This window comes from Leuciscus leuciscus (assembly GCF_965113295.1).
Source record: "Leuciscus leuciscus genome assembly, chromosome: 23".
Classification (NCBI taxonomy): domain Eukaryota; kingdom Metazoa; phylum Chordata; class Actinopteri; order Cypriniformes; family Leuciscidae; genus Leuciscus; species Leuciscus leuciscus.
Window position 1 is genome coordinate 7102587 of NC_138747.1, and position 13723 is coordinate 7116309.

At 43.7% G+C, this 13723-nt stretch overlaps 1 protein-coding gene across 3 annotated transcripts in view; it reads left to right on the forward strand.

Annotated features, from left to right (window-relative positions):
- The window catches only part of LOC309487683 (polyamine-transporting ATPase 13A3-like), a 200300-nt gene that overhangs the window by 5619 nt on the left and 180958 nt on the right, over positions 1 to 13723 (forward strand). Inside the window, exon 3 of one of the 3 annotated variants that reach the window (XM_082155452.1) lies at positions 7650 to 7797. The exons of the other annotated variants lie outside the window; for them this stretch is intronic. Coding sequence (XP_082011578.1) covers positions 7650 to 7797 — 148 coding nt within the window. The remainder of the gene's footprint in view (positions 1 to 7649; positions 7798 to 13723) is intronic. 3 annotated transcript variants of the gene reach the window in all.

Below are 13723 nucleotides of genomic sequence, written 5' to 3' on the forward strand. Positions count from 1 at the left end.
GTATTGCAGTTTAACAGCATTGGCAGATAAAAGTAGTTGATTGATTGGATTTGGTTTCATATTTTTGGTTATTTACCCCATAGTATTCTCTTAAGTATATTGGACTACCAGAAATATGCCAATCACTTAGTTCATTATATCAAATTACCATGGTAATACCATTTTATACCATCAAACATGATGCTTTAGGGACTGTAGGGCGATCATGTTCTTGTTGTTGTGTTGTAAAGTTCTTATGATTCCCTCACAGAACATTCAGATTGTTGTCAGTAATACTTTTGCAAATATCCAGTCTCATATAATAAAGTACTGACTCACTTTATTAAAGAAAATCAGAAGCACATAAATGACCAGCAGGCTTTGCTTCAAGTCCCCATGAGCATTAACGCGTTCATAAGAATTTAATTTAATTATACCACAGTCATTTTTGCACAGCACTTCATGTGCTAGTAATGGAGATTACACTGAGCTCTGTATGCAGAAACTCATTTGAATTCCTGGAAGAGATAGCTGGTCCCTGCAGTTACATCATCTATAAAATAAAACTAGTGCTTACTGGTGTAGTTTCTGTTCCTAACTATTAGTTCTTTTCAAGTGAAATGAGGAATTCAAATGAGTGTTCTGTTGTCTTTTGAAGTTCTTATGAGCAGAATGTTTCGTTTTCTCTGTTAATTTCTAATTGCTTCTGCATTATTTAGCAGTTGCTTTAAAGCATTTTACTTATGAAAAATTCAGGGCAATATCACAAATAAACTGTGATGAAATATTGAATGGTTGCTCCCAACTTGATACTTTTAGAGCAGATTTTTATTTTTTATTTTTTTATGGTGTTTGACTAGTTTTGATGATGTACGCTCCAATTCACTGGGTTTCTATGCACACAATCTTTACATTTTACATTTTTACATTCAGCAGATATTTTTATTCATGGCAGCTTAGGTTTTTGATAGAATTTTTGTTTGATGGAAGTCTTAAAAAGCATTTTTTATTTTTTTTTAAATAACTCTTCAAAATTAAAATGACAATTTATTGCTGTCATGGCTCAAGAACGAGATTGGTGCTCAAGAAACATTTCTTATTATTAATGCTGAAAACGGTTGTGTTTCTATTTTTGTGCAACAGAGATCAGCATTTATTTGAAATAGAAATATTTTGTAGCATTATGAATGTATTTACTGTCATTGATCATTTTAATGTGTTCTTGCTCAATAAAAGTATACAAACAACTACAAAAAAGAAAAAAACATACTGACCCCAAACTTTTGAACGGTAGTTCTCTTACGAGAGGTTCTCTCGTATTGCGTAAGTTAGCTTACGCTACGGGTAAAGTCATCTTTTCTCGAGATATGAAGCCAAAAAATTATCCTTATTTTTTATTCATTGTCAACGCAGTGCAGCAGCTAGCAGACCTAGAGCAGGCTATCTAGCGCGCTCATTGGCTCGCGCCCGCCAGAATGGGAGTGGCTTAGCGTATAAAAGGAAGGCTCGGAGGCTGATACCCTGATTTTCGTCTCTTCAGCGAAGCTCTCCGCATTGCTGCACTCTGAGAGAAGCCGCCGCCGTCGAAACCAGCGCCTGCAAGCCGAGGAAAGCGTCTGAGGAAGCCGGCCGTCTTCGCCGCCTTCAGCCTTCCGTGCCTGCTTCGCTATCCGGCGACAAGTATCCTTTTTACTAAGCGCTTCTGCTGTGTGTTCGCCGCCGCGACACACTTCTGCTAAAAGAGCCGAGGCGTTTGTTTCAAAATGCCTGCTCCTGCCCGCACTGCCGTCGCCTCAGGGGATGAAGCGGATGAGGACGCCATCATCGACAGCTGCTCTATCCTGGCTTCGGACAGCGAAGAGTGGTCCGGATCTCACCGCTCCACCTCCTCTTCGACCCAGGAATCTAGCCGGGCTCGCGCCAGTGTGGACGACGAGCTTCTCCGCCTCCTCACTAAGGCTGTCGAGCACTTAGGCCTCGAATGGTCACCACCGAAGGCGCCCGCGCCTAACAGGCTCGACGGGTGTTTTCTGCCTAGCCGCCGCCAAGTGCCTGCCTCTAGGTCAGCACCCTTCCTGCCCGAGCTCCACGCTGAGCTTTCCAAATCCTGGAACGCTCCTTTCTCCGCGAGACTCCGCTCCTCAGTCTCCTCGACTCTCTCTCACGTGGACGGAGCCGCGGAGAAGGGGTATACCCAGATTCCCCCGGTGGAACAGGCGGTCGCAGCGCACCTTTGCCCCCCATCCGCGAGATGGCGCTCAAAGTCTGCCCTCCCGTCAAAAGCCTGCAGGACTACGTCAGCACTCGTCAGCCGCGCCTTCTCTGCCGCTGGTCAGGCTGCTTCCGCCCTGCACACAATGGCGGTTCTCCAGATCCTCCAGGCCGATCTCCTCCGCGAAATGGACGAGAAAGGCCCGAGTCACACCGCCTTCACGGACTTGCGCAGCGCGACGGACCTCTCCCTTCGCGCTACCAAGACCGCGGCCCAAGCCATCGGGAGATCCATGGCCTCGCTTACAGTTACCGAGCGCCATCTGTGGCTAACGCTCGCCGACATGGGTGAGTCTGAGCGGTCCGTCTTCCTCAACGCCCCGCTCTCCCCCACCGGCCTCTTCGGCCCTGCTGTAAGCGGCATCGTGGATCGTTTTTCGGAGGTACAGAAAGCGTCGCAGGTCATGAACCTCTTCCTGCCTCGCCGCTCGAGTTCCGCTGCAGGCCGCTCTCAAGCACAGCCTCCTGCACGCAGCTCCACACAACGCTCGTCTCGACCTCCGCCTTCGCAGCAACGACAGGGCGGCCGCCCTAGGTCGCGCTTATCCAGCCAACACAGACCGCCTCCCCCTCGGGGACCCTGGCCTAAGATCTCGCTGAAGCCCGAGCCTGCGAAGTCCTCCTAGCATGCGCAGGGAGGAAAAGACGGTTGGGTCCCGCCGCGGCCGGACCGCCGTCAAAACTCACAATTTTACCTCTGCCAGTCCCCTTAGAAAAGGCTACTGCAGTAGTGTTCACCGCAGCCAACGAGTCAGTTACACAACTCGCTCGCCTGCACACAAACGCCGTTTTCACGGCGACCCAGAGAAATCTCAAAAAGAGCATAAAGTCTGGTTATCCGGCTCACGCCGACGGTGTTATGAGTGTAGTAAATGTGCCCACATCCCAGTGTTCACCCCTACACAAGCACGATCTCCCCTGTGTACTCCACAGAGCACACTCTCATAAAGCGGGCACGCGCCGCTCGAGTGTCAAATGTAGGAAATGTGCCCACGATCCAGTGCCCACACCTACACTTTGCCCGCTCTGTCTCGCAACTGTCTCGGGGGTTAGATCACATAAAGCTCCCCACCACTGGCCGTGTTACGAATGTAAGCCCTGTGCCCGCCTACGAGTGCTCACGCTTACTGATAAACACATTAACGCCCACGCCGCTCTCGCGCCACGGGTTTCTCACTGCAAAATGTTCTCCGTCCCAAGTGACCGAGTCATTGAGTGCTGTCCAGCCAGTTATCGCTATCAGCGAGCTCCCGTTCCCCAGAATCGACAGCGCGCGCACCGCGCAAATTCCTCTGTTACGAGTCCCCTATCCCGCGCAGTGCAGCGGCCGGGACCCAGAGGCCATTCGACCCCAAGCTATGCATGCGGAAGCGTGGGAAGCTATCCCGGGCGTGTCAGAATGGGTGCTGAACATTGTGAAACGGGGCTATTCGCTGCAGTTCGCTCGCCGTCCCCCGCGCTTTCGAGCACGGACCGAGACGAGAGTGAATACAGAAGCAGCCCATCTGCTTCATACAGAAATAGCGAAACTATTGTGCAAGGGGGCGATAGAACGAGTGCATCCTTCTCTGACCGAGACGGGCTTTTACAGCCGCTATTTCCTCGTTCCCAAGAAGGACGGAGCTCTCAGACCCATATTAGATCTGAGATATTTGAACAAAGCTCTCATGAGACGACCGTTCAAAATGCTCACAACCAGACAAATCCTCGCGCAAATCCGCCCGAGGGACTGGTTTATTTCTCTCGATCTGAAAGACGCATACTTTCAGATTCAGATTATACCCCGTCACAGGCCATTCTTGAGATTCGCCTTCGACGGTCAGGTATATCAATACACCGTCCTCCCGTTCGGCCTGTCTTTAGCACCCCGTACGTTCACGAAGTGCATGGACTCGGCCCTCGCTCCCCTGAGAACACAGGGCATGCGAATTCTGAACTATTTGGACGACTGGTTGATTCTAGCGCAGTCAGAGGAAGAACTCCTATCCCACAGACTAGCCTACTCAGCCATCTGAAAAGCTTGGGTCTCTCGGTCAACTGGACCAAAAGCTCATTAATACCCAGTCAGTCGATCTCTTTTTTGGGAATAGAGCTGGACTCGGTGGCTATGACGGCCAGACTGTCGACACAGCGCGCGCGCCGTATTCGACATCTCGCCGCGTCTTTTCAGAAAGGCAGGTGTTTCCCCCTGAAAGCATTTCAGAGGATGTTGGGCCACATGGCTTCAGCTGCAGCGGTGCTTCAGCTGGGCCTACTGCGCATGCGCCCGCTTCAGCGCTGGCTGAAAGCGAGAGCGCCTCGCAGAGCGTGGATTGCCGGCGGCTCGCGAGTCAGTGTGAATCAGGGCTGCGTCTCAGCCCTGCAGCCCTGGCTGGCGGCCGAATGGTACCAACGGGGAGTTACAATGGGAGTTATCTCGCACCGGAAAACGATCTCGACAGACGCTTCCAACCTAGGTTGGGGAGCGCTTCTCGAGGGCAGACCTGTCTATGGCCTCTGGTCAGACCGGGAGAAATGCCTTCACATAAACTGTCTGGAGATGCTAGCGGTCGAGAATGCACTGAAACATTTTCTCCCATACCTGCGAGGACACCATGTACTAGTTCGCACAGACAACATGTCAGTGGTGTCCTACGTGAACCGTAAGGGCGGGATCAGATCCAAAATCCTCTGCGCACTGGCGGAACGCCTCCTCGTCTAGGCTCAGGGCTTACTGCGCTCGCTGAGAGCCGCGCATGTGCCCGGTCACCTGAACGTCGGCCCAGACAGACTGTCCAGAGACAACGTTCCCCCCGGGGAATGGTCTCTGCACCACCAGACAGTCCAGCTTCTATGGCGCCTGTTCGGCAGAGCGAAAGTCGACCTCTTTGCGTCAGACGACAACGCCCACTGCCCGATATTCTTCTCGAAGAGCGAGGATGCGCTGGCCCTAGCCTGGCCCAGCCTCCCGCTGTACGCTTTTCCCCCGATCTCGCTGTTACCCCAGGTGATCGGGAGGATCAGAGAAACGCGCCATTCAGTGCTCCTCATAGCCCCGCACTGGGAGAACCAGACATGGTTCCCGGAATTAATGCGGCTGGCAGACTCAGTCCCATGGCCGATCCCGGTGAGGAGAGACCTTCTCTCTCAAGCCCGCGGTTCGATCTGGCATCCCCATCCAGAGCGCTGGTCTCTGCATGCGTGGAGAATCAACGGATACTCGTTGATTTGCCAAAAGGGGTCGTGAACACGATCACGCAGTCTAGAGCCCCCTCTACGAGACGGCTCTATGCGTCAAAATGGTCTGTGTTTAACAAGTGGTGCACGGGGAAAAATTTAAACCCACAAGCGTGTGGGATTTCGTGGGTTTTGTGCTTCCTTCAGGAGCTGCTGGACGCGGGCAGGTCCCCCTCCACGCTCAAAGGCGTGCTCCTGCTTTCAGGCGCTCGGAGCAGCTTTTCGTTTCGTTTGGAGGGCGCACCAAGGGTCTCGCCGCCTCGAAACACAGTCTGTCCAGATGGATAGTGGACGCTATTGCGGCAGCTTATGCGTCCAGAAACCTGCAGTGCCCCTTGGGCATCCGGGCTCATTCCACCAGAGGCATGGCCTCATCGTGGGCTTGGTCCAGCGGGATTTCCATTCATGACATTTGTACAGCGGCAGGCTGGGCCTCCCCTCTACATTTGTTAGGTTTTATAACCTGGAAGTCCCCGCCCTGCAGGCTAAACTTCTATCAGTCTGAGTCGTGTGTATGCCCTGCCCACACTTTTGTGCGCGGGCTACTTACTTGATTTAGCTCTCCTGGTTGAGCTGCACTAGAAAGGGTTATGTCAGTATAGACCGGCCGAGCTGCTCTACACCCCCCAATGTGTGCTTATGAACATGTGCTGGCCCACTAATAAACTGTCGGCCACCTGTTTCCCACTTATCAGTGTTCCCCGGGTTTCCCCTGGGACTCATGTAGTGGATGCTGGGCGCGCACGGCGTTGACAAGGGGTTCCCGTAGCGTAAGCTAACTTACGCAATACGAGAGAACCTCTCGTAAGAGAACGTAATCGGTTACTAACGTAACCTCGGTTCTCTCTAGAAGAGGGAACGAGTATTGCGTAACCCGCCGTGCTCGCGCCACGAGCTCATTTCGCTTCAGTCGATGAAAACCAGGGTATCAGCCTCCGAGCCTTCCTTTTATACGCTAAGCCACTCCCATTCTGGCGGGCTGTGACGCATGAGGGCGCGACGTCACACCAGGCTCACTGGTAGGCTGCTGCAGTTGCCGCGGAGCAGCCAATGAGCGCGCTAGATAGCCTGCTCTAGGTCTGCTAGCTGCTGCACTGCGTTGACAATGAATAAAAATTAAGGATAATTTTTTGGCTTCATATCTCGAGAAAAGATGACTTTACCCGTAGCGTAAGCTAACTTACGCAATACTCGTTCCCTCTTCTAGAGAGAACCGAGGTTACTTTAGTAACCGATTACGTTTGCTACAGTTCATGCATTCATTGGGAATCAAACCCACGACTTTGAAATTGCAAAATTCACTTCACTTGGCATTTGTATTCATTTGTAATCATTACATTTTCCTAGTCAATTTTCTAAAGGCGTGAAATATTGATAATTGTCTTCCCATAATCTTTGAATGGAGAATTCAAATGCTCTACTTCCATTTTGAATCTCCGTCCTGTGTAGCCGAGTTTGCAGGACACTCTTAGGCTGTTGGAATTTGCCTATTTAGGGTGAAATGAGAAAAACGTCTCTGTGAATCAACCTGGTCGCTTCAACTTTCAATTGTACATTCGTCAGAATTTTGCATTTCCTGAGTCCAAAGATACAAGGTGAAGAAAGTCTTGATTGTGTGAAGGTTTCCACACAAATGAGACAACTTTAAAATGCTTGGTTTGTTACAAAATCATTATCAACTGTGTTCCTTGAATCTTCTGAGCTTGTGCTGTATTAGTGCTTTTGTTTCGCCAGACTGAAGGTGGAATGCTAATCCTATGGCAGAAACATATTATACCCCTGCAATCAAAACCTTAATGGGAAATCTGTGATTACTAACCACCCATCCCCCCTCCACCTCCATCGTCTTTGTGCAAGCTAGCGAGAGATACACATTATCTGATTGCATGAGTCGAGGCGACGCCAAAGACTTGCATTGCGGAGCAGGATTAGGGGACTGGTTGCACTGCAGACAAACACATGTATTGTGTGTTTTCAATGGAAGGAGCAGTAAAAGACGACTGTCAAGGCTCAGTGAGCCAAATGGTGAACACCTGAGAATGAAATCTCTGTGCCAAAAGATGGTAGAAATACAGCTCACTCCTGTCCACCCATGCAGAAATGTACAAAAATGTAGTGTCAGTGTCACTAAGGTCACAAAAAAGTCCTCATTTATCACATACATTGTCTGTTGTTTATTCCAGGTGGTGTTTCACAATGTAAAAGCCCTTACAGAGAAATTATTCCCCATCGTGGAAGCCATGCAGAAGCACTTCAGCGCAGGTTCCGGCGCGTACTACAGCGACGCCATCTTCTTCCTGTCGGTGGCCATGCATCGCATCATGCCTGCAGGTGAGAGACGTGACTCGCCATTTCCATTGTTTATAGGCACAGGAAAAGCAATTGCAACTTTTATGTAGCTTTTTTAAATATTGTAATGTTGATGTCCATTAATAAACCGGGCATTGTATATTACAATATTGTTGGCTCTTTGACAAATTGCTTCTGTTCCTCTTGTGGAAGTTGTGGACAGTTTGTGGACAATAAAGGCAACTGAACTAAACTAAACCTAAAGGTTACAATTTTCCAAACATGGAACCACATAAAGGCCATGAATTTCTACTTGTGTATTTTTTTAATCTTGAGAGGGAAAAGTTTATTAAATAAAACATCCAAAAGCAATCGAAAATTATATTTTATTAATTATAACAATTGTTGTTGTTAATTTTTTGTCTTGAGAAAACAAGGTATAAATAAAATATCTAAAAACAATAAAAAAAATCTACTCTAGTAATAACAATAGTATCAATAATAATAATTATTCATCACCTTTAAGCAGTTCTGGTGACACTAAAATTATTAAATAAAATATAACAATAAAATATAGAAATAAAAAGTTATAAAAAAAAAAAATTTGTTTAGTATGCGTCTATCTATTTATGTCCATCCGTACGTCCGTATTTTTTATGTATGTGCGTGCTTGTTTATATATGGCTTTTGTTGGCTTCCAGGACTGTCAGTTAGAGAAAATACTATAGTCAATATTTTTTGCAATTTTGCTTAGTGACGCTTAAGTCACATAAATTGCATCACCTTTAACATTTTAAATGTATGTTTAGAAGTTGCATTCTGTCTGTTTTGTAAGTTGTAATTAATATACTGATTGAATTAGGATTACTTTTTCACAACAATATTGTGACCCAACTTTTCCATTTGAAAAGTGGCAGCTGCAGAACACTCGGTGTTCATGTAAACTTCCCCATCACACTTCCTGCTGCACGTTATCTAAAGGTCAGTACATTCGGCCATCCTGAAAGGACATTCGGACATGTGGCCGCTGATGGTGTCATATGTGCCGACTCACTCACAGGTGTTGAACGGGCACATGGCACAGCGCTGGGCGGGGGTGGGGGGCGGTCGATCGTCCTCTGTGTCACTTCTGCCACTCACTCTCTCTCAGCAAGGCATGCTGTCGGAGTCTACTGGAAGTGCTGTAGTTTTGCTGTACCATAGCCTACTTTAAATGTGAAAAGTACAATACACAATTAACATTTTAAGTTACATCTGTTTCTGAACAAATAATGCAGTAATTGATGTTTTGTTTTAATTGTCAGAATCTATCGTACATGACGAATAAAAAAAAATCACAAACATGATGCTTAACTTACTTTATAATTTAATGAATAAATAATTCAATAATAAAATAATTGTTTATATACATCCTACAGTTTATCAATATGTAATGCAATTTTATTTCAAACGAATGAGTAAAATAAAGTCTGTTGAATCCAAGGAGCTCTAGAAGAATTTTAGAATCGTAATCTGCACCTGAAGGCACACCGCCCGCACTCCTGTCTTGACGGCTTTGTTGCTGTAGACCATTTTAAAATGTTAAATAGCTGCACAAATTATGTGTTTAGGTATTTGTTTCTGAAAAAAAATCAGCAGTGAGGAATAGCATTAAGGGATTTGAGAGCATCGCCTTTTTATTTTTACACTTTTAGAATTTCTACGCGAGACAAACAATTTGCAGGTTGACAGAAAGTAGGTCATTTCACTTTATTGTTCTCCCGCATGTCATTGAATTGGAGATTATCCAGGTGTGTAAAAATAAATGTTGACCTAATTTGACAAAATAAGGCAACCTATTACATTCAACTTAAGCTAACTCAACTAATTTGCTTCAATTAAAGTCAACTTAATACTTTTGCTCATCTAATGAGTAACAGGTAGTCTTTTGAACTTAAAAATTCTTATCAAGACAAATGCTAATTGTTTAGCATTTAGCAATGCAGGGGGCTACAATACTTGTTATTTCCTCTTCTTTCATTCTGTTTGATGCTCAAATTTAACTACATGATATGAACATTCTTTGCCTCTTAAAACAAGAGGCAAACGTTTAACCCTGACAGGCAAATAAATTGCATTCAAAAATTCCATAAAACATATGAACTCTGAGCCAAATGACTGTTGAATAATAGTGACAATAACAGCTGCATCATAAATGTAGCCAGTAAATGCAAAGCAATGATAATTTTTTAATAATAGTTACCACATAATTTGTTCAAATTGCAATGCATGATGGGAACTAGAACAACATTTTTCAACATAAAATTGTTCAGATAACAATTTGGAAAGTTGGGACAACATTTGGTCAAGTTTTGGACAAATACTTGAGAATCTTAATAAGGTCAACAAAACTTTTGTTAGCAACATGTTTAGAGTATTGTTTAGTTCACTCAAGCTACTTTTCACATTTGTTAGAAGAACATTTTGTAAGTTGGATTTTTTTACAGTGAGTGAATAGACTCGAATGATATTGAATTCTTTTCTTTTTGTGAACTGTATAAGAACTGCACATTCAGAAAGTTTAGACACTTATGTGCATTGATCCAATGACCCACATTTACATTTGTTCCTCATTTTGCTGTAGACCAATTTTTTTTTTTTGCATTTGGTAATTTTTCATTTCACTGGTAATAGTTTAGACTTTTGCAAAAAACATGGTCAAGGCTGCATTTATTTGATTAAAAATACAGTAAGAACAGTAATTTAAAATAAGTTTTCTATTGAATATATTTTAAAATATAATTTATTCCTGTGATGGCAAAGCTGAATTTTCAGCATCATTACTCCAGTCTTCAGTGTCACATGATCCGTCAGAAATCATGCTAATATGCTGATTTGCTGCTCAATAAATGCTTCTTATTATTATCAATGTTAAAATTGGGTGAATTATCTCTTTAACAGTGGTTTTTAATTCACTCTTGACCCTTTGACTGACTGCTCAAACCCACCTCGAGGAATTCCGTCCTGATTACTCTGATTTCTCTTTACGTCCGGAGCAGGTCTGTCTGCTTGCGTGACCCGTCTCTCCCGCCAGGCTTATTCCGGTCATCGAGTCTACCAACAGGGCGGTCAATACCGGCCTGCTGAGAGGCCGAATAAGTGAGCCACGAGGAAGAGTCTGACACCATTAGTCTCATTTATACCATGATCCCTGGAAGACCACTGGCCCGCTGAGGAAATTAGAAAATCTGTGGGTCTAAAAGAGCAAGATTAGGTGCTCAGTAATGATTGTTTGTTTGTTCTTATGAAGTATTAATGGTGGAAAAAGAAGCACATGCCCAGTGATTTAAAAAAATAGAACGCTTTAATGTTCTCTCATATTGCTTTGAGGGATTTGGCTGTTCATTAAAGGAACATTGTGCCTGGAGGTGGGCTGCTATATTAACTGCTTAGCCTAAGTGACAACAGGAGCTGTGAAAATAATTGGCCTTTGTTTGAAATGGCTTTAAATCTGTTTTTATTGTGAAGAAGTCCCATGTGTTCGGCAGCTTGTGAGGGAACAGAAAACCCTTGTTTTAAGACTTTCAGCCTCAAGAGTGTTTTGTCAACAAAGTCTGCTTCTTTAAGTTTTTTTTTTAGCAGTTGTTTTTATTGTGTCTGCTGGTAAATGGATAAGCTAGAAAATCTAAAGGTAGATTTTTTACATATTTATACCTAATCATGTTGTTGCTTTCATTGATATTGGAGGTTTAAACACAGGTTGCTATAGCTGTGTACTAACCAGACACAACATGACAAGATTCCAGTGACGAGCAATCATTCGCAAGAAGGCACAACATCCATCCATCCATCCATCCATCCATCCATCCATCCATCCATCCATCCATCCATCCATCCATCCATCCATCCATCCATCCATCCATCCATCCATCCATCCATCCATCCATCCATCCATCCATCCATCCATCCATCCATCCATCCATCCATCCATCCATCCATCCATCCATCCATCCATCCATCCATCCATCCATAAACATTAGTACTACAGGTGAAGAGCATAAAACTAAGAGCACTTACATTGAATTCTCTCTTCTTTCATTGTTTTCTTACTTTTTATGGTTGTGAAATGTCTGATTCTAAACTTCCTCTTAACTTATTTTTTCCTCATCATTTTTATATATATATTTTTTATATACGATTATAGTATTTATTTGAATCAATTGTCATTTTTATATTTCAGGTTTTCATTGTATTTTTTTTATTAAAGTTTTTAATAATTATTTGTGCCATTTTTGTTTTGCTAATTTAATTGTAGATTCATTTCAGTTTTAGTTTATTCTAGTACTTCAACTTCAACTTATTTTACTTTAGTTAGCTGCCAAGGCAATATTTACAATTTTCATTACAATTTTTCATCTAATATTTATATTTTATTCCAGCTTTATTTCATAGTTTTTAGTTGACAACACTGCATTAAAAGCATGTGAGCGACAACATTTTGTAGTATTTGTCGCTTCATCATGTTGCATTTAGTTTGGAAACAGTGTTTGATTTATATAGTTGCAGACAACTACAATTTGCTACTTTTTTTTGTCTCTTGTCTCAAAGTACTTTTTTACTTTGTCTTTTTTGTCTTGTTTAATGGAAAATAAAGGAGAGACTAAAATTTTTAAAACAAATCAAATCAGAGTGATTTGTAAAACCACTTAAGATACTGTTTTATCAACATTTAAATCCAAAAGGCATTTGAACAACTAGTATATTTTAATATGCTTTAAAACAAAGTAGACCTAAGACTTTAGATATCCCAGATATCTCTTATCAAATGCAGTCACACTGTTTTGTGTAACTACTTTATAAAAGTCATATGCCAGCTGAATCATCTTTACAGTAGAATTGAGTAACTGTACTAAGGAATTTTTGTCAGAATGAAAACATGCATGCATCTAGAAATTCATCATTTTGAAACGTGCCTTAAAGGGATAGTTCACCCAAAAATGACAATTCTGTCATCATTTACTCACCCTCAGGTTGTTCCAAACCTGTGTGAATTTCTTTCTTCTGTTTGTTCTAAGATAGAGGTGGTCTCTATAGGGCATGATCTCTCATACCAGATATTAACTACAGCATTGCGTTTATCCTTTTGCCACTTGAGATATTTTTCTTGTGTTTTTTGCTAATAGAGAATGGCTAGATAAGGCTGGGTTTTAATCTCATAATGTGGTTGACCTACATTAGCCTATATCACTTACTGTTGTTTTCACCAAGGAAAGCATCAAAGCCGTAATCCACGGAGAACAGATGGAATTCCACCTGCTCCATACATTTAGTTGGGACCAATTAATAATTAAAGTAGATTACTATCCCTGGGTATCGTTAACCACCTTAACATGGTTTTAAATTGTGAATGTGCAGTACATTTGCTGGGAGATTATATCTAAAAAGAAGGGGACACATAAACAATGCAGATATTTCCCAAGATGATGCTGCTAAAAGCTAGTACAAAAGTATTAGATCTGTGAAACAGACACTTTTAATAATAATTATTATTATTATCAGTGCTTTTAGTCGTTTTAGATGACCAGGCTATTTTTGAGCATGTGTGTTCCCTACTTCCCTTGGGTGAAAAGATGCTGGGATTGTCCTAGATGAATCTCTGTGTGTATGTACTTAGCTAAAACTAAACTAGAAATTGTTTAAGGCACATGTTTCCAGCACCCAAGGCCATGATGGAGCTGGTGAACTCCACGTGGACCCGTTTCTTGAAAGTCTTCATCTCTTCAGGCCGCAGAGGCCCAATGAGATGAATTAGTGCAGTGGTTAATGCTTCAAAGGCGCGTTTTAACCTGCTTGCTGACATGCCCTGGGGTGCACATCAAGCCTCTGTGGCTCATCCTGCCCAAAGCGATCGTGCCTCTTTTGATCTGGTGTACATGTGACGCATGGGTTTTATTTTTGGAGGTTTGACGAAACTCTCTGGTAAAAATGA